Source organism: Apis cerana, linkage group LG12, assembly GCF_029169275.1.
Source record: "Apis cerana isolate GH-2021 linkage group LG12, AcerK_1.0, whole genome shotgun sequence".
NCBI lineage: Eukaryota > Metazoa > Arthropoda > Insecta > Hymenoptera > Apidae > Apis > Apis cerana.
Genome location: NC_083863.1, coordinates 10,684,139 through 10,707,975, shown reverse-complemented (window position 1 = coordinate 10,707,975; position 23,837 = coordinate 10,684,139). Strand labels below are relative to the sequence as shown.

At 46.4% G+C, this 23,837-nt stretch overlaps 1 protein-coding gene across 3 annotated transcripts in view; it reads right to left on the bottom strand.

Annotated features, from left to right (window-relative positions):
- The window catches only part of LOC108003717 (amyloid beta A4 precursor protein-binding family B member 1-interacting protein), a 114,173-nt gene that overhangs the window by 12,577 nt on the left and 77,759 nt on the right, over positions 1 to 23,837 (bottom strand). For all 3 annotated transcript variants that reach the window (XM_062083161.1, XM_062083162.1, XM_017066164.3), the window contains one exon: positions 9,912 to 10,011. In XM_062083161.1, coding sequence (XP_061939145.1) covers positions 9,912 to 10,011 — 100 coding nt within the window. The remainder of the gene's footprint in view (positions 1 to 9,911; positions 10,012 to 23,837) is intronic.

Below are 23,837 nucleotides of genomic sequence, written 5' to 3'. Positions count from 1 at the left end.
ATTTGTAATATGTATTACGATGAACATTATTCGAATTCCATTCAAGGCAAATAATTTCAATATGATTTCAATATGATCGCAATATAAATACCGATAATCCGGTTGGACGAAAGGTACCCATCCATCGGTCGAATATCGGCAGCGGGGCGTTGAGAAGCGATCTGATCGCGGCAAAATGATGGAATGGACGAGCGAGAGAAAGAGAAGAAAACGCTTATTCTTATCGCAACGAAAGCGATCTCGATGAGAATTCGTTCGAAGCCTACTTTCTATCTGCTTTCTCGCGACACTGCATTATCACGCGGTCGAATCCGAGTCTGCGTACCTAAAAGCTTCCTCTACTCCGGCTGGGACGTTCCTTCTTAGATCTTAGACATCGCTAATTGGATACCTTTGCTGCACGTACCTTTGCTGGCAAGATAACCCAATATACTCTCGTTGCTTCCGAAATTCGCGAGCATGTTCGAGAATATCACGACGGGGATCTCTCGCCAATCGATAATCAATCAGCATCCAACAGCACAACTAACAACGACACATTATTATCCTCGTGAAATTTCGGCAGCAAAATTTCGTATCAACACTTCAGGTGACTCGTAACTCTATGTATACAAACATTCCCCTCCGACGATTTCCGACGATTTGGAAAATTCGGGCGAACGAGATCACACTCACAAAACTCGCGACGTAATATCAAATTCACGAGCCACTCGAATATATTTCGCGTCCGCGTAATTCGATCGGATCGGGAATCGGATCGAGGAAGGAACGATCGAGAGGAGCGATTAATGAATCGCGAGGCGTGGGACAGGTAGGACACGAAAAAGAGGGATCATTGGGCGAGATAACGCGGCAGGAGACGGGGAGATACGCGACACGAACGCATGTTTACCGCGCGTGCGACGGCGCTCGACTAAAGGCCTTAAGGTGAACACACTTGCCTCTTGCCTCGAGAGTTTTCCACGCGGACGCGCTCCACGCTTGCGTGTAGGTGTACCTCGTACGTGGTTATGTCTCCAAAGCGGTAAAGAGGGTTGGACGTGCACGGGGAATTACGCAAACGTCCATTAGACTGGCTATTAGCGTTAAAAATTATTTCACGCGATCATCGGCCTGAGAAGAGCAGAGAGAGAGAGAGAGAGAGAGAGAGAGAGAGAGAGAGAGAGAGAGAAGAAAGGAGAACGGGAGGAGGGATGAGAATGAAATTCGAATGGAAATTCGGGAAATGTGATTTTCAATGGAGGAAATAGAGGAGTTTTTTTTTCTTTTTTTCTTTCGACAACGATCGATATTGTTACGTTTAATTCGAGTGGAGAACGATATCGTTACTTAACCGGTATAAATCTTGCGCTTTAACGCGTTTCATCGTGTCATAATTCGTATTGTATTCGCTGATTAAATGCATAATAATCCACAAATGTGAAAGTGCTAATACGTTTTATAGCCGGCATAAAACGTAACAAGCCGTGAAAGCTTGTTGTAAGATAACCGCCTCATTAAGCGCATTATGTTGTATCGATCACTCCGATTCGAATGAAACCGATCTTGAAAGAGGAGCCGATATCACGCTTAATATATATATATACATATTTGAGAATTGCGAACGAATATTGGAAAATCTTTCCTTCCGAAACGATGAAAAGTATCTTTAAACGAAGTTAGTTCGAATCGGGATGCCTCGTGCTTTCGTAATTAACAAAACTTTCTACATCGAATATATATATATCTTATCTCCGTCCCTTAATATTCTCCACACTCTATACAAACACCACGAGACTCAATTTCCTAATTACTTCAACCGCCACCCACGCCGTTCCTCTTCCAACGTAAACGACAAATCGTGTCAAACGTTAAAGTAGTACTCTGCCAATCCCCAACATCTGCAACATCGAAAGGTTCATCGTTTCATCGATGATCAAGCGAAACATCGATTCGAGAATCGGTTGAGGATTTTCGATCGAACAACGAACAACAACGCGATCGAATCGAATCGAATCGAGTCGAAAAACACTGGGAGGGGAAAAAATACGGTTCGATATGGATCGAATTGCGTTGTGGGACACGAGTGCCTTCCGTTCGTTGGCACGGACAGCCAGACGGGGAGGAGGAGAGAGAGAAAGAGTTCACGGACCGAGGAGAAGATTCGTATTGATCGAAGTGTGGGCGCCAAACGGCCGATTTGATAAATTACAATCGACGCCAGCGCTCGTGGATCGGTCTTCTCCTTTTTGCAACTAATTTGCGTTGTAATTCTTGTCGCCCAAGTACGAGCTGTGTGGAGAGGGGGAGCAACAAGGGATGGACGGGGTGATTAATGCGGTTCGATACGGTTTATCGTCGCGTCGCTTTATGTCCGAGACTGAGCTTCTTCCCCTTTCTCGTCACAACTGAATTCGAAGCGGCGATATCGACGATTTTAACGTTGCGGTTTACGTAACATCCGTCTCTCCTCTCCAATTGAACGAAATTGGAACCGCGCGAGATTCTTTTAAAAGCCGTCTATAATTTTTCACGCGAATCGAATTCGATTCTTTTCTTATTTTTTGTTTTTTTTTTTTATCTCTGACTTGTTTCAAGATCCCCCTGCAAAATTTCGTGGAATTTCTGTTCTCGAATTTTATCACGGATGATAAGATGCCAATCGTTATCGAGACTTTTGTTAACCTTCTTTTCTTTATTTTCCTTTCTTTTTTTTTCTTTTTTGTTTTTTTCGTTCTTCCCCTCGACAACGTACGGCGAGCGGAGGCGCGATTGCGATCGAGGCAAGGTTCGTTAACCCCTGTCGATTATGCGAATACGCAAAGCGAGCGATAAACGCGTAACCCAGATTAATCGAAACCGCATAAATCATTCTTGCCTAGACTTTTGACGATCAATATTTTTCTTCTCCGCGTTCGTTCGTTATCTCTGGCGAAAAGAAAATGGACGCTTTTCCACGGGTGGCGTCAGACTCGACCGATCGCGTCTGACCCCTGAGATCCTTCGTTAATATATTATGGAAACGATACCGCGATATTTTTCACGCAAATTTGTTACATCCTATCAGCCGCCTTTCATTCGAATCTAAATAGTACGAGCTGATTGTATTCGTCTGAATTATGTCTGGCTGATAACGTCCAATTGAAAAAAAAAAAAAAGAAAGCTTGTACGATTCGATAATTTATTAATGGAATTACAAAATTGTAATGGAATTGTAAACTCGAACAACTCGTAATTTTTGATCCGTCGGATTAATCGAAGCGTTCGAAAAATCCCACGTATCGTATTATCTGCTACGTCAGTATTACGAATCGTAAAAGAAGAAAGAAAAATAATACGACTCTTCGTTTCCCGTTAAGTTTACGCAACACCTTATTCGCAAGAATAGAAAAGTATCGACGATTTAACGAATAGATAATTAGTTAAAATTAATCACTCGGCGTAGAGTATAACTGTTCTCCAGAGAGGAGGAAAGAAACGGGCGAAATAAACGCACACACTGGAGTGCACTCCAACGAGCGTAAAATAATTTTTCCATCTTTTTATCGAGCCTGAACGATTGTGAATTTCACGCCGCAGCTGCGTCGTATTTGACCAATTGTGCCGCGGAAAACCGGTCTTTGCAAAACGTTATCTCCCCGAAAGCGATTAATTCGAGCCGAAAGATTCGTTCGATCGAGTTGCGAAATTTCGCAATGACCGTATCTAAGCCTAATTTTTAACTCGAATTTTATCACCCCGCATTTCGCTTCTTGATTCTCTCGTTAAACGTAACTGCTCCACTCTGATTACAAAGAAAAATCACAATATTACAATTACCCTCCGGTTCTCAGAATCACTTTGTCAATACACGAAACTTAAACAGTAAGAAGCATCGTAGAACGATTACGTACATCGTTCGTCGACGTCAATTATACCGCGCGATACAGCGACCACAAAAGAAATCACGATGCGGGATCCAGGAAGCGTAGGACGGAGATTAACGGATCCAACGAACGGATTCTATCAAAATTTCTAATTCGCCGGCTCGTGGAGAAGAATCGTCGACGCGCGTGCGTTCCCACGAATCGCGCGATATTTACACAAGCGTCATAAGCGGTCGAAAAGAGGCTCGCGCGCCACGAATCGAACAATGTCGAGCGTGCTTCAGCCAACAGCGAACAAAGGGACACTTTTCGCATTTACTCTTTCCATCCCTCTTCCCGATTAATTATTCGCCCGATTTCGTTCTCCACAGGAGGGAAATTTCCACCTATATGGATATCCTATATATATATATCCGTTTCATCGCTTTCCTCGCTGCTCCCTCTGCCTTATTACCATTCAAACCATTGAGCCAGACGAGCCACGCGATAATTCGAACAGGTCGATCGTTCCGCATAGATAGGAACGGAAATGTGCTCCGGCTTCCACGTAATTAACGTTTCGATACTGTTATCGGTTTGCGAGCGGGAAGCTTTACCCGGCTGGAAACAGGCAGAAGAGTGGACTTTCCTTCGAAGCAAGGATTTGAGCGTTATCAGATTTTCGTCCGATCTGTGGCCAATGGCTGGCCAGATAAGGAAACGGGGACACGTTGAAACGAGGCGCGCGTAAGGTACGGTTCGATTTGATTCGCAAAGTGACAAAGTGCGCGCTGACGCAGCCATATTTTTCGCCAATGACAATCTCCCTATCGGGCTTAATTGCTAGCTGATACACGTTCGAGGCGAACGACCGAGGAGCCTTGCCTATCGCAATTTGCAGCTTCTGGGATTGATCCTCCCCGTGGCCTTATCGAGGACGCTGCAACTAACGACGAGAAAAAGGTAAGAAAGCCGAGAGAAGAAACGCCTCGACGGGCTTAAAGTTTATTAAGAATGAGATTCAAGAGGAATGTAAAGAGGATAGCTTTCGACATAAATAAATAGTGTTCGATGAATGAAAATCTTACGTGCTATCGCAGGAAAGAAAGTTGAAAAGTTGAAAAAAGGAAGAGCGAATCGACAGCGAAGGTGTTGTGACCTTTGATCGTGTGCACGTGACCGACACTTTTGTTTAATTAACTAATGAGCCCCACCCCGCGTCACGAATGACCCCAAGTTTTTATTAACACTGTCGTGCGAGCACAAATGCACCCTTCCTCGACTAGTAGTACGTTGCGTGTCCACGCATGATCGCCGATCTCGACGAGCCTAACCCCGACTTCCATCGACAACAATAAGCAAGAATAAATCGTGCGTACGCTAGTGTACTTTCCAACAATCGTTTCTTTCGCGATTTTATACGAAATATCGACGCTTTTGAATTTTTACATTTACTCGCCTCTACTCCTTTTTATTCTTTCCTTAAAATTGGAAAGAAATAGAATTTTGCTGCGAATACCAGGCGACAAAATTAGCTCGATTTAGGCGACTTACCTCGAGGAAACGAGGAATTTTTTCGCGCGATTAAACGCCTCGTCAGCACGGGGGATCGTATCTCGCGAGGAAAGTATGTAATTAGGTTAAACGCGACGGTAAGAGAGGCTCAAGTCGCTGTTGTGCGCGAAAACACGGGAGGCTACCGTCAAATAATGATGACAATCGGTTTAATAAAGTCGTTTTCTTTCTTCGTCACCTACCGCATTAACGCGATCGAATAAATTCTTGGGACGATATATCATCCATAAATAAACGAAGGGCTTTAATCGCGAATTAAAGGGAGTAAATTCGCGCGAAAATGTTAATTAATAACGATTAAAACGTGATCTCGACATTCTTCAACTTCTAATGCGTTTTTTCTTCGTTTCGAGTTGGATTATAAATAAACACGCGGGGAAACGTCCCTCTACGTTTTTCATTTCTCAATTTTAAGCATTACTCGATTGTTCATCGCGTGCCAACGGCTTCAACCCCCAAAACTTTGAAGAATAAATTCATTCCCCCTCCCGAGTAAGTAAGTAAGTAAGTAAGAAAACTGCGTTTCAGAATTGTAATAAAATTTAGGGGGGAGAGGAAGGGGTGAATTATACGGTGGAGGGATTGACAGTGAAATAAACTCGCGACGTTATCCGTCAGAAGAGGAGGATGGAACCTAATACGACCGGTTCGGTCTCGTGGCCTCCGGCAATTTCTGCCTCAACCTTTCCCACAGGATGCTCGTTCTCGGCTAAGAAGAAACAATTTGTCAAAGGGAATAAATTAGGAGAGGAGATTTCCCTTCGAGCGCGATCAAGATAGTTTGAAAGTGGCGTAAAAGTGTTTGCCAACCGTTTTCCCCGCGAACGAATTCGATTTTTCGCCCTTTTCAATCCGTATCGTCCGGATGCGTTAAATTTTTCCAATTCTAATTTTCATCGTGCACTCGAGAACTCGTTAAAATTTCATTATTTTCTCCGTTAATCATGTTCCTTGTACACGAACTATAAGAGGGAAGAGAGCAAGTTTCCATGACGGTTAATAAAATTATATTAGGCGAACAAAGGACGACGATCGAATGATTGATCTCCATTTACCTGCTTTATTATCGAATCGTTTTCCATTCGGTCAACGAAACTTGAAATTTGCATCGATATTAGCTCTATATTTTATCCATATTCCTTTTTGTTTTGCGAGTAAATTTTATTAGGGGGAGGGAGAGTATAAAAAGAATTTTCCATCATATTTGCGCATATATACAAATACAGAATGTTGCACGAGTCGATTATTTTGCAAATTTTCGCGCAGGCTATCGAAATTTTATCCCGATTTTACTTGTAAAACGAAATGAAGCTATTATTGCATCGATAAAAGCGAGGAGCAATCGCGACGATTCCTCTCACAAGAGCTAGGTAAACGATAAAGAGCACGCATTACCACGAAGAGAATATCGAATCGCGAAAAAGACAAGAAACGTATCGCGCTTGTTGTAACGAACATCCCTAAAAAAAACTTTCCTAAAAACGATTCGTTAAACCCGTGATCCGTGAACCGTGTCTACCATCCATCAATTGGATTAAACAATAAATTTTCCGGCGTCACGAGGGTGTTCGAACACGTTCCAAGAGAGCAGCGAGAGGAAATAAAATGCCGAAACGATGCGAATTGCGCGTATTTGGCCGGGCGATAACGGCGGTAACGAGCCGTAGAAATTCCACGTAGCCACCGGCCGAGCGTTATATCCGGGAGGAGGAAAATGGCCGCGGATCGAAACGACGCTCTCCCCCACCTCCCCGGAGCTATTTTAATGCGTCGCGAGATGATTGATTAAATTTCTGCGAGGCCGCGTCTCTGTAATTGAATGCGAGCTGCTCCCGATTTTTCCGCCGAGCCAACTCTGCCCTCGAGAGACGCAATCCCCCGTCAAGATACCGGATCGCGGTGGACGACCGAGCGTGCAATTTCGCCGGTGCACGCGTCTCATCGTTCTCTTCGATCGAAGAAGAGAGTTGCTTCTGCGACCGTTCCAAGCCAGCGCAAAGTGCACTACCCGAGCTGAGTTGGCTCGTTCAAATACGCGACGTAACGAAATAAGAAGCGGCTGATTCGCGAGGGGGATCGAGGGGGGCGAGTTTGAAGAAGAAATGAAGAGGGAAATAGAAAAAAGTATTTGTTGCCGAGTTACGCGACCCGTAAATATAAATAGAGAAGGTCGTAACTGCGCCCTATAACGCATCGCATTCCTGGAACGGAGGAACAAATAAGAAGAATTAATTTTTTATATTATACTTCCTTGAATTTCGTCAAGTTGCCAATTTCGTCCCTCCCACTGTCTCGTCTAGAGTTGAACGTAACAGTCATTAGAGTTGTTTGAGCACGCGTTCGGCTTCCTTCGAGCGCGCCTCTTTTGTGTTTTCCCTGCTCTTTCACCGCGCGTTTATTTTGTCGGTGGGGGACAAAGAAGAACGCGGTTGTTTCTTAAATAATTTGAAAAGTTGTATGTATATTTGTCGTTCGCGACAAGGCCGAATTCATCCTTCGATGAAACGTTTCAAAGGTTGTAAAATGAATTCTCTCGTGAATTAATTCAAACGTGTTCCACTCGGGCGTAAAATAATTTTAATTTCAGATAAGTTAGTTGCAAATAATTATACGTTCCAACGATGACATAATATATATATATATATACATATATCTTCACCAGTGTACAACAATTTAATTAGAAATCCACTTTAAAATGTTTTACGGTAATGAAAACGAGTTCAATTTCATCGAGCGTAATTTAAACGATGGTTTAAAAGCGAAACGTTGATCGAATTGGTTCGAGAATGTTTCGTGCGAAATTCGCTTCGTCTTCCCCTTTGACGTGGGCGCGAATGAAAGTCGAAGAAATAATTAACGGAAAAGTGTGGGCGAGAGAGGCGCGGAGAAGCGAAAAGGACGGCAACGAGGATAAAAGGAAGGGATTAAAAGAGATTATTGCATCGTATTAACGACACTACCGTGGTAATTTCGATTTCAACGTTGAACGCGCATTAATTAACAAGCAGAAGCGATTTTTTTTTTATTTCGTTAAATTACTTGATATTTTAACGCTTATTTGCCGATATCCATCGACTTTGTATCACTTTCCAACGCTTTCCCCATAAATTAAACGAACTTTTAACGAGTGATCGCGTTTTCGAAGTTTCGTTTCGATTATACTTTCGATTAACCGTTGCAACGAAGAAACGAAACAACAACTAAAGCGTAGTACGCTTCCTTTCTCGATTGTCTCGATCGAAACTCGAAAATGGATCCGTGAACAAAAATTTTTGAACAAGATTCGCAAAACAGAGAAGAAAGCGTTATTTCACGAAACGACGACAAATTAGCATTAAACGATCGGAAAGAGTTCGAGTCCCCGGGCGAGGGATCGAAGCGAAGTTTTTTCAGATTATCGAGGCGGTCGCGTCGCAGCACCATCGAGCATAAATCCGCTGATACGAGCGGGGATTTTTTTTCTCTCTCGAGCCATCGAGGAGAGAGGTTGTTGGAGCTAGTTCAAAAGATTGGAGATAAAGCATGCGGTGTAGGTGCGAGGAGAGTGTGGGTTGTTGGTGCAGTTGCAGCTGCCGTTGCCGCAGAATCGCCGCAGGGGACGAAGGGGGCTGGACGTGACCGGTGACTCGAGACACGACCCGACCACGGATCACGTTCGACGAGCGTCCAATTTTCTACGCTTGACCCCGCTTCACGGAGGACCATCGCTCGGAAATGGGAATGTTTTCATCGCTTTTCGATTCACCCTGCGTCCTTTCCTTCCCTGTCGCCGTTGGAATAACAACAAAACACAGGGGAAAGGGAGGAATTAATAACGAGCGAGGCGTACGACAGGTTTTGTTCGAAGGAAAGTAATTTACACTTATTCCCCGAATATATCTCCTCGAATTTTTTTTCTCTGCAACTGAGAAGAAGAAACACGATCGAATCCGGATCGCTTCGAGTTCCCCGATAAACGCGACAAAACGCGACGCCTGATCGAATCTTCCACCCACGTTTGTCTCGCCATGAGATGCCGCAAGGCACAAGGTGCGGAAATTTCTCTTTACGCGTTCCCCCGATCGTAGAAAAACTCATTTACCGTCGACTCGATTCCACATCTGAACAATGTGTCGAGCCGCTATTCGATTTAATCAGAGAGGGGGTAAGATCGACGGAACGATCCACATCCTCGTTTCCCTCGTTTCGCCGAGGAAAAACACGCCACGATCTCGCGGGGATGAAACGCCCCTTTTGTCCACGCTGTTCGTTTATTCACGAAGCACAAAATGGAAGAGGGTGAAGAACGTTGGAAAAACTGTCCTACATACGGGGGACACGAATCGGATATAGACGCGGCTGCAACTTTCACGAGGGTGAACAAAATGAGGAGAAAGAACTTTTGACTTTTTTCTTCTTCTTCTTTTTTTTCTTCTTTTCTCGAGGAAGAACGTAAAGTGACGGATACGGAAATTGCGCGATACGTCGCGTGTCTATCACCGTGTATAAGGTTTAGGAAAAAAGATAGCTCACCTTCCAGATTCGCCATGGAGAACCTATAGCTGTCGATCCTCGGCGTGTTGATGTCCGAGTTGAAAGGCCTGAGGGTCGCTGAGCTCACATTGTCCAGACCCTGGAACAACATCAATTCATCGTGACGTTAGCGGGTGAATCGATTTTTATTTGGGCTTGAATGCGGTAGTAGCTCGGCCGATCGATAATTCGGATTTATTCTCGACGCGTGCGAGATTACAATTTTTCCCTTCTTTTCTCGTTCCTCGGCCAGCTCTCAGCTGTTTCCGGTACAGAAATAAATCATTTACCAGAGCGTCGATAATCGAGCACGTTCCACGAAGGAAACAGCACCACTCCCCACCCCTTGCAACTAAACCAGAGAGGCGCGGACGCGAGCTGAATTCGTCGTTTCTCGCACGAACCGCCGATATTTCTCGCCGCAACCCGGTAATCCGCTCGAGATCCTTTTACGGCCAGACTCGGCTGGAAATGCGATTTGCGCGAAACCGTGGTGTGGCTCACTCAATTTCCTACGATGATGCCTTCCCCCCCCTGTCCTTCGATCGATCAATTCCACGCCAAGCTTCTCTGAAATTTCAAGATTTGGGCCACTTCGAGAAAGGATTTTGTTCGAAGCGAAATGGAAAATCGTCGTTGATGTGGAAGATTGCTTGTCCGACTTTCGTTTCGCAGACTGCAACGATAACGTTCCTGTTCTCCGCGAAACTTGCCTCTTAAAGGGACGTGTTTGCGCAGAGGTGAAGTGTGCACGCTTCCGTTATAACGGTGGCGTCGCTTTAACGGTGCTCTCCATTTCGAAAATAACCTTTTCATCGTATCGAATACGAACAAGAGCTGCAACTGATGATCGCACCTCGTCAAAATGTCGCGATCTCTAATAAAAGAATTTTTATCGAATCATCCGATATCGGAATTCTATCGCGGGAAAATAGTTTAAAATCTTCTTCTTCTTCCTCCTCCTCCTCCTCTCTTTGGCGGTGGCGCACAGCCAGCGGACTTCCGCGTTTTCAACCATTAGCCGTAAATAATGCGAGAACCGAGTCGGTCGCTCGGTCGCTCCATGTGTGTGTGCACGTACCCGTTCCACGGCGGTTAATCAAGCAACAGCTCCACACGGTGGACACACAATGCCTTCGGCTTCGACCAACCTAAACATACACGCGTCTATACACATATACGCGCGTACACAGAGCAGAGAGGCGAAACGTTCTAACGGATAGGAGAAAACTGGGCACAGCCGTGTTGTGTGTACTCCGTGTGTACACGTTTCGCTACGCCTGATAGATCGCCTCCTCTCCGTCCCTCGCCCCTGTTCGACCACGTGACCGGAGGGCAGGCACACGGGATCTCACGCGGGACTGTGTGTGTATCGGCGATTCTTCGATGGCTGGCTCAACGGTCGAGGCGGGGTAAGTTGCAAACTGATGGGGTGAAACGGTAGCGTTGCTCGTCCAATGCTTCGTGACGGCTTTACCGAGCGATAACGATACGTGAAAGAGATTTTTTTCGCACCAGGGGATCAGGGGATTTCAGACAGGTCGATGATGCGTAGGTTTTTCTTCTCTCTCTCTCTCTCTCTCGATTATTTGCCCAGCCAACGAACCGATGGTTAAAGCTTTTCTCCATTTTCGCCATCTTCGATTTCGAGTTTGCCGATCGATTAGTTCGTCCGGCGGAAGCAACGTCGATCTTCGCTTCGAATATCGCGAGTAATAAGTGAGAAATTTTAAAAAGAGATTTCTTCAATAAATAAGGAAAAGTGTGAAACGAAATATTGCGTAAAGGGGGGGAGGCGGTGTTGTCGCGCGCGTGTAAAGTGGCGATAAAACGCGAAAAAGCTGTTGCGTTTCACAGGTGGAGAAAAAATTGTTCATTTTCGAGTTCAGCCAAGTGCATCGAGGCCCGATAAATCGCAAGAGCTTAAGCTTACCCGGGGAAAGAGAGGGACGCGCGTTACATCGATGGCTTCTCCAGGCGTGGGTGTGAATGTGGTGAACGACCCGGTAACCACCATTCGGCCAACAGGCACAACAATTAGATCCGACCGGATAACCCGACTCTTCCTGTAACGCGAAACTCGTCCACGGTTATAGCGTTGCTCGTATCTCGCGCGCCATTGTCACGGATATTTAGCGGATGTTATTGAAGTTCGCGCGGCCAGATGACCGCGAGGCGATAGGCCGGGGAGGCCAGCAAATTTCTACGCTCGTTGAGGGGTTAATCGGTCCGCCAACGATCCTCGGAACGAGCGCGTGGGAGTGAAGAAGAATTGGAATCGACTCGATCTTATATCCTCGAGGAATCGAGTTTCTCCGAGTAGGGAGGAGGATACGGAGTTGGTGAGTTTAATTTATACCGATTTCAAGCGCCGATATCCGCGTACACCCAATATCGATCGATTTATTCCTCGAGTGGGACGTATCAAACTGGGTCAAAACCTATGACGATCGTTTCTTATCTTTTCTCTTCCTTTCTTCCCCGAAAATTTCGCGAGCAGGGAGGGGGTAGGCACGTTGACGACGAGATATGAAACCGCATAAACGGTCACGACGAGGAGGAAGACGCTGGAAGCGTTCTCGAGAGGGAAGGCAGAAAAAAACTCCCTCGAGACGTTCTCCACCGATGATGAAATAATTTGTGCGCGCTCGCCCTTACATTTTTCATGGCCACGGGCTCTCTTCCGGGCGGCGGAACGGCCGAGTGAAAAGAGCAGAAAAGCTCGCACTAGCCGAGTGTCGGTTTACCCGTGCAAAGAGCGAGTTTACTCTCGACTCGAGCCGACTACGCTTTCTGGCCCTTTCACGCTGCCCTCTCGAGGACTCGCGCTTTCTCCCCGCGAAAAACCCAAAGGAGAGAGGAAAAAAGGAAGAAAGAAAGAAAGAAAGACCGGCTTGCCGCCAATTTATTCCCCTCTTTATCGCCGAGCGATAAAAACTCGCTTCGAACTTTTCGATTTAACCGAAAGCAATAACCATCCGAGATTAGTTCTCTCTCTCTCTCTCTCTCTCTCTCTCTCTCTCTCTCTCTCTCTCTCTCTCTCTCTCTCTCTCTTTCGACTCGAGCGAGAAACTTTTCACGGTCTTGAGAGGGAAACATTAGGGAAACAGCGTGAAAAAATGGTCGGGAAGAAGGTTTAAAAAAGTTTGAAGGGTATACTTTGCGTAAACTCGCGTTGCCAAGATGGTGGCAAGAATTCTTTTTTTCGTTTTCCAATCCTATCGACTCCCGTAAAGATATCCGATAAAACAAAAATTTTTCATTTTCGAATGAGAATTTCGAAGAAAATCGTGGCGACTTTGACCATTTCCATCGAAGCTTATGAAAAAAGAGGGTTCTTCTCTCCTAAATCTTGGTCGCGTGAAAGATGAAGAAATTCCGAGTTTATTGGCCCGATTTTTTCTTTTTTTAGGCCGGATTAAGGGGTTGGAATGAGGATAAATAGGAGTCACGTTTCGGGGAAAGTCGGGGACGAACTCGATGTCGCTCGAATTCGGGTACAAAGAGGGGGGAAAAAGTAGCACGAGTTCGCTTAATCCTCTTCTTGGCTCCGGATACGAAGAGATTGGCTCCTCTCGCGCGAGAAAGATACGTGATTTGTCTCCGTCCCGAAGAATCGCCGAAGAATCAGCCTTTCCCCTCCGATGGAACGAGCACGTCTCGTGCCAAAACGTTGTTTCCACGAATCACCGAATTTATTACAGCGACGGTATAACGCCGAGTACTTCGACAGGCGATTAAGTTAAAAATATATACGAAAGATATTTTTTAATCGCGATAAAATTTGGATTTGGTGCGTAAGCTTGTTAAAACGTCGTACAACAAAATAACTCGAATCCTTTAAAAACTTTTCAGTTAAGATTCTTAAGATATCGTAGATGGGAAATGGAAGAACAGTGTTAAAAAGATGGATTGGCTAGAAAATTGGAAAAAACTTTGTTGGGAACAGGAATATAACGAGAAAATGTCTCGTTCATTCAGGCCATGTTTCCGCGAGATGGTCACGCGTTACACGTAACGTTGGCGTTTTAAACGCGGAAACCGGTTAGGGAAGTGTATAATCGTACACGCGTTCACGGAGAGCCTATAGAGGAAATCGAGTTACAATTTCTAGGAACCCGTTCCACCTGAGAGAGCTCGCTTAACCCGACTTCTCCTACTAATACATGCATAATTTCGTCTTCCATTCTCTTCGCTATTCCTCTCCTATCGCGCGTATCCCTTTATCCCGGCGCGTTATTGTTCTCGGCTCGGGGCAAGAAGCCGATCCGGCCGACCGAACGGAATACTCACGTCCTCCTGCGCCTTGTTGTGGCTTTTCCATCGGAAAAACCTGTCCATTTGGCGGCCTTTGCCTCGTTCACATCTTCCAACGATAATTGCCTCTTCGTCCTCTTCGGTCGTTCACAAAAATCGGTCGGACGGGCGAATAATAATCCACGACGGTTATTCCCGACATAGCGAGCGAAAGAGATGGAAGAGATCGATCTTGGAAAGTTTCGACGTCGATCGACTTGAGATTACAGAAACGAGAAACGAGATCTTCCCCGCTTCGAGTCGATCTTGGATCCCTCCTCGACCGAGGCTAGGAAGGATAGGAGAGGATGATACGAGGAGGAGGAGGGTAGAACACCGTGTCGCTCTTGAACCTGGCCGAGGGACCGTTTATTAGCAACGATGGTCATCGCGGGGAACGGTCATGGGCCTTCGTTCTCAACAACGTTCAACCTCCTCTCGAGCGAGGACCGGCCTAATGAAATCATCGGTCCGCTCGAATTTCCTCCCGCGCCGCCGGCCTGTGCGATTTCCGGTGATGGGACAGCCCGTACAGGAATCGATCACTCGATTTCACTTCGACGTATAATCCAACCTGATTCCTCCTTCCGAATCTAAGAGAGGGAAACTGCCGACAGCATCGTTTTCGCCGACCGATCCACTCGAGATCGCACAAGTTTTCGTAAGAAAAAAACGTTTTCTACTAGAATTCTTCGTTCGCCAATTTTCTTTTTTTTTTTTTCACCGTCGACGCGAGGAGACGTTCGACGAAATCGGAGAGGAGATCTCGAGAAAGGACATGGGACGATCGAGATTCGAGGTTCGAAGCGGAGGAGCGGCGACTACTGGCGTGGTATTGCGAACACTGGATGGTGATCCGCGAGGGATTCAACGTGGAGCCGGTCGCCTCTTCGTCCCTCGCCCTCTCGATTCCCTCGAACCGACTCGAGAGGAGATGCAGCTATCCATCCCTCTTTCTCTTCCTGCTTTCCCCTTTGCTTCCCTCTGCGTCCAGCACGCGCATGTGCGGCTATCGATTCCGCCTGCTCCCGCAGGAACACAGGACTACGCCGATGCTTTTCCCTGCGCAATGCCGCGAGGAAATCGTCCTGCTCGACTGCCCTGTCGGGGACGGGATAAGAAGAATACGGGAACCGAATGGGGGGGTCGAAACAGGCGAATTTTATATTTTGCATTTGTTTGTCTTCCGTAGTTTACTTTTGCCTTTTTTATTCGTATAATTTCAGTAGCGTAGAATGGTTTTGTACTTAATTTCTTCGCTGCGAGAAAGGATGAAAAACTTTTGCGATTTATCGTTTACGAAGGAAAATGAATATCGAAACGAAGGATCGTTAATCATGTTTTTCAATTCGCCACGCGCGTCCCGAGCCTGCTGATTAAACTGAGCTTAATTAAAAGGATTTAACGAACGCCGCGTTCCGACTTTGGACGAATTTAATTAAAGATGGGGCCGCATCGATGCACCGATGCATCCAGCACACCTCGCTATATAATCTCTCGTGCACGATTTTCCCTGTGGCGAGGGAAAATTTGTCTCTATAAATCCTGTCGCATTCGAAACAAATCGTAATTAAAGGGGACACTTGCGACCTCGTTCGAATTTTAATAGAATTTTGTCGTCCAAAGAGTACAAGGACATCGAAACTCGAGACCAAACTTTTTCACCTCAAAGGATAGTCCAAATTAAAAATTACTTTGCAGATTCTTTGGAAACTCGTCTTAAATTTACCAAACTATTCGACCACATCGTATCATAATTCGAGCGACGAAACGCGGAAGAACGAGACGCGAGCTCGGGACGGAACCGCCTCTTTCGAATTTTCCTTTTGATCGTATTCATCGATTCGACACCGTTCACTCGTTTCTACGACCCCAGCTGCACTCGATGCGAGCAACCCTCGAGGCACCGCCATAACAATTCACGGGGGTCGAATTACCCCCCCGGAGAACGTGGAGGTCGACGGGATTCGGGGATTGGACCGGCAGATGCATTCATTCAGGTGCCGCATTCGAACTCGTTCGTGCGTTCACGCACCTACACACGAACCTGCGTAACCGAGGGGGTGGTTGCGACAACCCTCCGTCATAGATCGCCCGTGTCCAGTCTTTCCCCCTCCCCCGTTTCGAGTGGAAAAATTCCGATCTCGAAACAACTCGATAACTCCTTTCGATCGACCTTTTCCCTTTTCCATTCTTTTCATTCTATCATGCCTGTTGAATCCCTTCCATCCGAAAGGAAATCGGGCAAGAAAAATAGAGGAACCCTCTCGTATCCGAAAATTCGTTAAGATTTTCCAGGAAGGGAACATTGTTTCGCATACATGCGTTGGATAAATACCTGATTCTGTCTCTAAATATTTTTTTCTCGCAAAAGTAAAAGGAATCCGACCGTTTTCCTCCACCGCGTATATATCCTTTCTCTCGCCGTTTTCGCGCGAAAATTTTTTCTCGTCTAGGATATTTTTCAATTAACGCGAGTGGCTGGCTGGTAGGCTCGGAAGGGTTCGAAGAAAAAGAAAGGAAGCGCGAGCAAACACAGGCTTGTTCCTCGGCTAATGCGTCCCGTAGCCTTGACCCGAAGCCGCGTTTACACGAAAAGTCTAAAGTCACAGGCAAATGGATCGATCGGCGGAGCACGCTCAAACATACTCGAGGGGCGCGCTCTTTGCTCCGACTTGCTCTCCTCTCTCTAACAACCGCCTCTTTGGCTTCCATTATCGTCGTAACGCCGGGAACACGATCCAAAGGTACCTATTACCGTGTGTACACACCGGCCACACACGCGCACACCGTATAATCTCACCGCGGTTGTGGTTCAACCCCAATTAGAGTTTTCGAGTAATGGAGACAGTCGGTCGTGGCGAGTGAAACGCGCGGCTAAACGCATCGATCACATCCGTTCCCGGAGATAATCACGCTGCAATGTTCCAGAACAATCTTGATACCGCGTATAAATTACATCGTGGAATAATTCCCTCGTACAAATTTCGATCGATCGGAAAAGGATTAAATAATTGCTTCCTAATCGCCACTTTTTCTACCTCCGATTTTTCTTTTTTTTTTTTTACAATTTCGTCCTATCGAAGATAATTTTTATATTCAATTCAAGCAAGATTTATCGCTCGATCGAGGTCTGGGAAACAGGAATAAACGAAATCGAATTCTACCTTCTCTTTTCGAATAATGAATCCAATCCTTTATTTTTATTTATCGGAATCTATCGAAGAAACTCGTCCCTCTCTCGATATCGTCTCCCCTCGATAATCTGTCGCAATTTATCTTGCAGAGCGCGTATCGCGAAATCGGAAAACTGAAAATCGATTCGTTTATTTCGAAGTCGTCGTCTGCGTATGCACCGCAAAACGTCCACAAGAAATATCAGAAACTGCAAGGAGCGAGATACGGAGGCAAATATAATTATAGACTCGTTGCCGAGGCGGTAGAAATCGCCCGAGGAGGAACACTCGTTGGTTTCTAAGGAGAGGCATAAGTTTAATTCTGACTCGAAAACAAGTAGAGGAGGACTGGCTTGCTTCGATGCTCTCTCCACAGCGAGAAGAGATGTTTTGCAACTTGAACGCATCCACGCTGCGAGAAAAATTGGATCATCTACGTTGAGGAGCGAGTTTCATCTCGTGAATAAAAATGACGAAACGGAAGATGGACCGAGATTAACACCTCTACTGAGATTATTCTTAGTGGGAAAATTCAATTTTTCATTCCATCGGCGGTTTATCCGCCGCGAGGCGGATCCGTCACTCGCAGAAAAGTCGAAAGACGGGAGACGGGACGATATTTCGTACCAATATCCAATACGAAAAGCAAAGAAGATTCGTGTTGGCCGTCGATTCGACGACGAAGAAAAATATTCGGGAGGAATAAACATGGGCTGTCGGCTAAGCTTCCATATCTGGTGCACGAAAATGCATTCGAGAGCGAAGCACTCGAGCGACAATGCACGCGGCACTAGAGACTTGCGCATGTCCGCGCGATGTCATCGCTCCTTTCTGTCGTCAATGACGAGATATCGACTCGTCTCTCTCTCTCTCTCTCTTTGTCTCTCGTGTCTCTTTGCTTTCAGAGAATGAAAGGCACGGCCGGAAATTAATTGGACGTGAAACGAGAGGATTGAACGCGTTGGAAAAGTTCGACTATCTTTTTTTTCTTCTTCTTTTCTCTTTTGGTTAGGAAAAAAGGGCGAAAGAATGGAGGGAACTATGGACAAGCTCGAGACGTGAGTTGGAAAGGTGAGCAAATTTGGTGAACTTGATATAACAACGGCGCTTTATTGCGCGCCATCTCGATTTTCTACTCGAGATTAATTGCTAAAACTTCGTTTCATATTTGATATTCAGCGAGAAACGCGTTTCCTCCAATTTCCATTTGCCACAGTTTGCTCGCAGAAATTTTGCAACCAGCTGTTGTCCCTGCCTATTCTAGATTCTAAGCGCGATAGGACGTATCGCTCAGCGAGGACGCCCGGAAACGAGAACTCCTTTAAAGTTGGCCGCGTATCGTGCGATTCTTCGAGGGAACGAGGAACATCCTGCCGGAGTAAAATGATAAATTAGACCCCGGTGTGTCTAGGTCCCTAAAAACCGCCGCCCTAACGTCCCCCTCCCCTGCACCTTCCTCCTCTCGCCGCGTTTCAACGAGGGCACCCGCACAAATTTTCGACCACGCGCGAACGAAAACGATTTGCTGCCAAGATATAGCCCTCTTCAATGTCGTTCGGATGGAGAAGAATGGCATTAATTTGTTTCAGACGGAGAGTAGTAATTTCGATAAATAGTCGTAGAAATCGAGGAGGAAGTCGAAACGAGAAAACTGACGAGGAATCGTCACACGGTTGACAAATTAGATTGGCGGCTTCTATCCAGAATGGCTCAAACTACCAGCCTAATATTCACCCTGGAATCGACGTTCGCGAGGGTGCTATGATTAATTGTCACCGCCCTTGGACCATTCGTATTCGAGGCGAAACCCTTTGCCGTTGTGCAACCGGCTAAAAGCGCGTGAATGGAGGAACGCTGTTTGCGAAGTCAGGCGCGTGCAAATCTTCTCCGAGAGGGAGAGAGGGAGAGAGGGAGGGAGAGAGGGAGAGAGGGAGGGAGAAGTTGTCAAGATTGGCGGATACAGTTTGTCAGGACGAAAATATCCATCGTTCTTCCGATAAATTATCGGAAGCTTGTTTGCACGGAATTATCTCTGCCTTCCTACGAAAACAACGGCACGTTTGTTTCAGATTTTACGGCATCGGGCCTCGTTCGATAAACCGCAGCCTCCTCCTCTCTTTCGAACCTCTCTCGAGCGTACGTGCCCTATCGTTCGTCCGCGTATTGCCCATTCACACGACTTTCCCCGACTTTTGATAAATCGACGTTGGATAGAAGCGGTGCTCCATGGACGCACGGATGAATTTTAAGAGAGGGGGGAGGGAAGAGTTCGAACACGTGCGCACCCCTTTATCCAAATTCACGAAATATAAGCGTAGAATCATTCCTTTGCGGATTACGCTGCCTCGTTCACCGCATTTCCCACAGCAAAACTGGCTCAAAGGGAATGGCTAAAAGGCGATCCTCCCATTTCCTTCTTCCTTTCCCTCGATATCTCGGTGTCGTTGTTTTTCCAACGTTATGTTTTTTCTTTTCTTTCTTTTCTTTTTCTCTTTTCTTTTCGGGCCCCGCGTCTTGGCATCGGCGCTCGCCCGTCCATTAGCATTATTAAGGGTGGTTTCGACATCCTTCCTCTCCCTGGCGCGGTTGAAAGTATCGCGGACTCGCTTATTGAAATCAGATCCGATATCCGCGAAATCGAAATCGAGAGGAGGAGAAATTATATATAAAGTTATCGCGGAGTGTATATCGATAGAGGACCACGATAGATAGCGAGAATCGAAAAGTTATCGAGGAGAACGCGACAATGCCGAGAAAACTTTTTCTCGCCTTGTAAGAAACCTCTCTCTCTCTCTCTCTCTCTTCCTCCTCGTTCTCTTTTCTGCTTCTTATCGACGCGATACCGCGTTTTATTGATATTTCTCGAGTGGCTGGCATTATCGAGCAGGCATTATCGAAAGGAGGAAATGCAATACTCGGAGAAAATACACCGAATTGGAGCCGCGCGAAACAAGTTCCTCTCTTCTGTTCAGATTTATCGATACAACTGAAAAGTGGAAGAGTTTTACAGAAACACCCTTCTTTATCGATCCAACGATGGTAAATTCGGAGCTGAGAACACGATTAAGATCCATCCGAGCGCGTTCTCTCCGCTCTGCTCGGCGCAGATGTCGGCGTGGCCGCCACGCGGTTACGCAACAACCGGTCGCTTGTATAACAACAATGAGCAGCACGCGTGCACGCGCTTTTCCCGAGGTTAATAATAGCACCGCGCTCTAAAAACCGCGCGCGCTCCACGAGCTAGGCGCTCGACCCGTCCACCTCTACGATCGTCCATTGTCTCGTTGAAAAATTTCTCCTTGCACGAGCCTCGACTAATCGTGCGAGGAGAAGCAGAAACGAGGAGGACGCGTCGTCGAGACGATTACTGACGATTGGTTGAGAGCCAGGGAAAGAAGAAAAGGAAAAAAAGAGGAAGAGAGTTTTTTCTACATCGTCCATTTTCACGGTCGATGACAAATTTCGAGGCGACGACGAGCAAACAGGATGCTGCTTATCTCCACCGTCGCGATAAACGCGATGCGCACGCGAGCCGTGTACGCATCATTTTTCCAACGATCGTTCGATACGGGAATAACCGGTGGTGGTTCGGGACTACTACTTCCTGTCGTCGCTTCCTCTCTCTCTCTCTCTTTCCATCTCTCTCACGATCGATCGATGACGGATCGCAAGGTTTTACGCCGATCGTATCTCCAGGTGTTCTTAATTATCGATCAGCCCCTTCTTACACGCTACAGGTTTCCTATAAAATCGATCTTGGTTACGAGTAACACGAGTCGCTTTACGCTACTTGTAACGTTCGAGGCAATAGGTAAGAACAATTGAATTATCCTCTGACAGATACACTTAATCTTTTTCGCAATGCGTTTTTACCAATTCGGAACAAGGCACGTTGGGAATCGTTTCTGCAAGGAGGCCGGGTGATCGAAGCTTCGGTTCGAACGGGAGAGAAACGGGCCCATTACAGCGCTAATTACGCTGCGGTTAATCGTTTTATAAAATTCGCGAAACCGGTTAACGGCGTTTATACGCTCGTTCGTTACTTATCGTTCGCGAGCAAAAACACTCGCGTTCTGCGCCACGATGCGTCACTTCCTCCTGCATCGAGAGATCCGTTATCTCGGTTGATTAACGCCCGGATTATTCGTTGCGGCGTCCGTCTTCGTGACGACGAGCGACCAGAAATGGATTTCCAACCACCGGGGGAAGGGGACTTCGAACCCAAGGAAAATCCCTCTCTATTTTTCCACGTTTTTTCATCTTCTCCCGCCGTTCCACTTGGCACGGCATCAACGTCGTTCGGAAAAACTGAGGAGAAAATGAACGGGAACAGGCCTGTTTTCCCGATACATCATCACCCGCGACGAGACAACCGAGACGAGTCGACAGGGGTTGGAAATAACGCGCGTACGAGCAGGTTTTCGGTTTTTCCGATTCGGGTTATATTCGGTGCACCAACGGGATGCTCGATAGACTTTTAATCGACCACGCCCTCGTCTCATTGTGCGACCCAGTAATTGGAAACCGTGCTGTTTATTCGCGTTATTGCCAACAGAGGGGGAGGGGAGGGGGCAGAGAGGTGGTATGTCGAGGATTTGGAACAGGATCGATCGGAATATACCTGCTGTGCGCGTTTCACGGGGAGGGGGTTGGTATCGCCGAATCGAATCGAGACTTCGCAGGTTTCAATTTCGATTCAAATCCTAATTTTAGATTGAGGTGGAAGAATTTGGTTGCTCTTCGGGAAGGATGAAATCCTCGAAAAATGCTTCGTTTTAAAAGAGCAAAGGGAAATGATCGAGTGTAGTGGCTCGAGTGAGCGCGTATTTTTTTATGCAAACAGATTTTAATTATTATTACAGACGTCAGAAGTCTGGCAATTAATCTCACGTTGCTCGCGTAACGAGAGATTAATTGCGATGATTCCGTATAATTAACGAACTTTCCTGTGTAATCGACGAGATGACCATCGCTCGGCGAGATTTAATTTCTTCATTATTCGGGGCGAAGGATGATCGTGATTCCCCTCCATCCATCTTGCGAACAAATTTCTCGACGCACGAAAAAAAGAAAATTAAAAGCAACTCCTCTTGACTCGTACGAGTTTAACACGCGAGAATAAAATTGGATTTTTAATCGTTTCGCGTCGAATTCGAAAACGACTGGTTATCGGCTGGTTTGCGAGTTGAACTCGTTGGCCGAAATGAAAACGTTGATAATTGCGAAACGAGCGCGAACACGCGCAGAAAACGGTTCGCCGCAATTTCTCGTCAGGAGGACTGCTAGGACGGCAATTGGACGATATTGGTCCGCCACCGGGGCAAAATTGGATCGTTTCAAGGAAGTGGACACTTCAGCAACGTTCCAATTCGTTGGTAATTGAGCGACGAGAGGGCAAATCTCGTCTTCCCTGGCTCGCGTATTACGCCACCGCGCCGCTTCCGGGTCGAAAGACACGCACCAACGTGCAACTCTGGCAAACGAATGGAAATTTACGATTCCCTGTCGCGGATATCGTGCCGCGCGAAATTCCAACTCTTACATTTTTAGATTCGCAAACTCGTATTATACGTATTTTGAAAAGGAAATGCTTTTCCACTTGGAAGCGTGCGTCGTATCGTACGGCGAATAGTTTCGAATCGATTCGAAAGATAAATCACAGGAGATTGGGAGGCGAAAGTTAAACAAACGGGAGCGTGGACACGCCGATTCGACAAATTCTAATTCCCGTGAAAAGCGCGGGACAAAGCGACTGAATCGAGGCTCAACGCATTCAACCGAATTTCCATTCGACCGCGCCACGCGAATCCACGTATAAATTCGTTCGTATCCGTGTCGTTTCCCCTTCGAGAGACCATTTTTATTTTTCCTCCTCCCCTCTCCTTCCCACCTTTTCCACCGCTAATTTTTCCAAAATTTTTTCTTCTTCTTCTTCTTCCGTTTCCGGTTTTCGGGTTGTGTCGAAGTTGGATCCAAAAGTTGATCCAAAATTTAACGAAAGAGAAAAAAGAAATATTCGTCGCGCGAAAGGATTTCGGGCGATTCGATTTTGCGAAAGGTTTTTCAAGAAGACAAAGAAAGCGAGCAACACAGGAGGAGGATTCCTTTTCGCCTCGACTGCAGCTGCAACGTGCTTCCGCTCGTTAAGCACGTCCCGTGGCATTTCCACGCATCCCAATCGTACATCGTGGCCCGCCAGTTTAAATATAGCCGGCCGCAGCCTTCCTCCAACGGTATCCCCCCCCGGTGTTTCGCCGATTAGAACTTCCCTTAACGGTCTCGAAATGAGAGAGTCGCGACGGGAAGAAGAAAAGGCGTTTCCTTCACGGAATTTTGGAAATCGCCGCTGAGAAATAAAAGGTTTTAGATCAGGGGAGGGGATAAACTCGATGACTCACGATTCGAGTAAAAAATCCACGAGGATACCTTGAAAAGTATCCCAGGTTATTCGCGA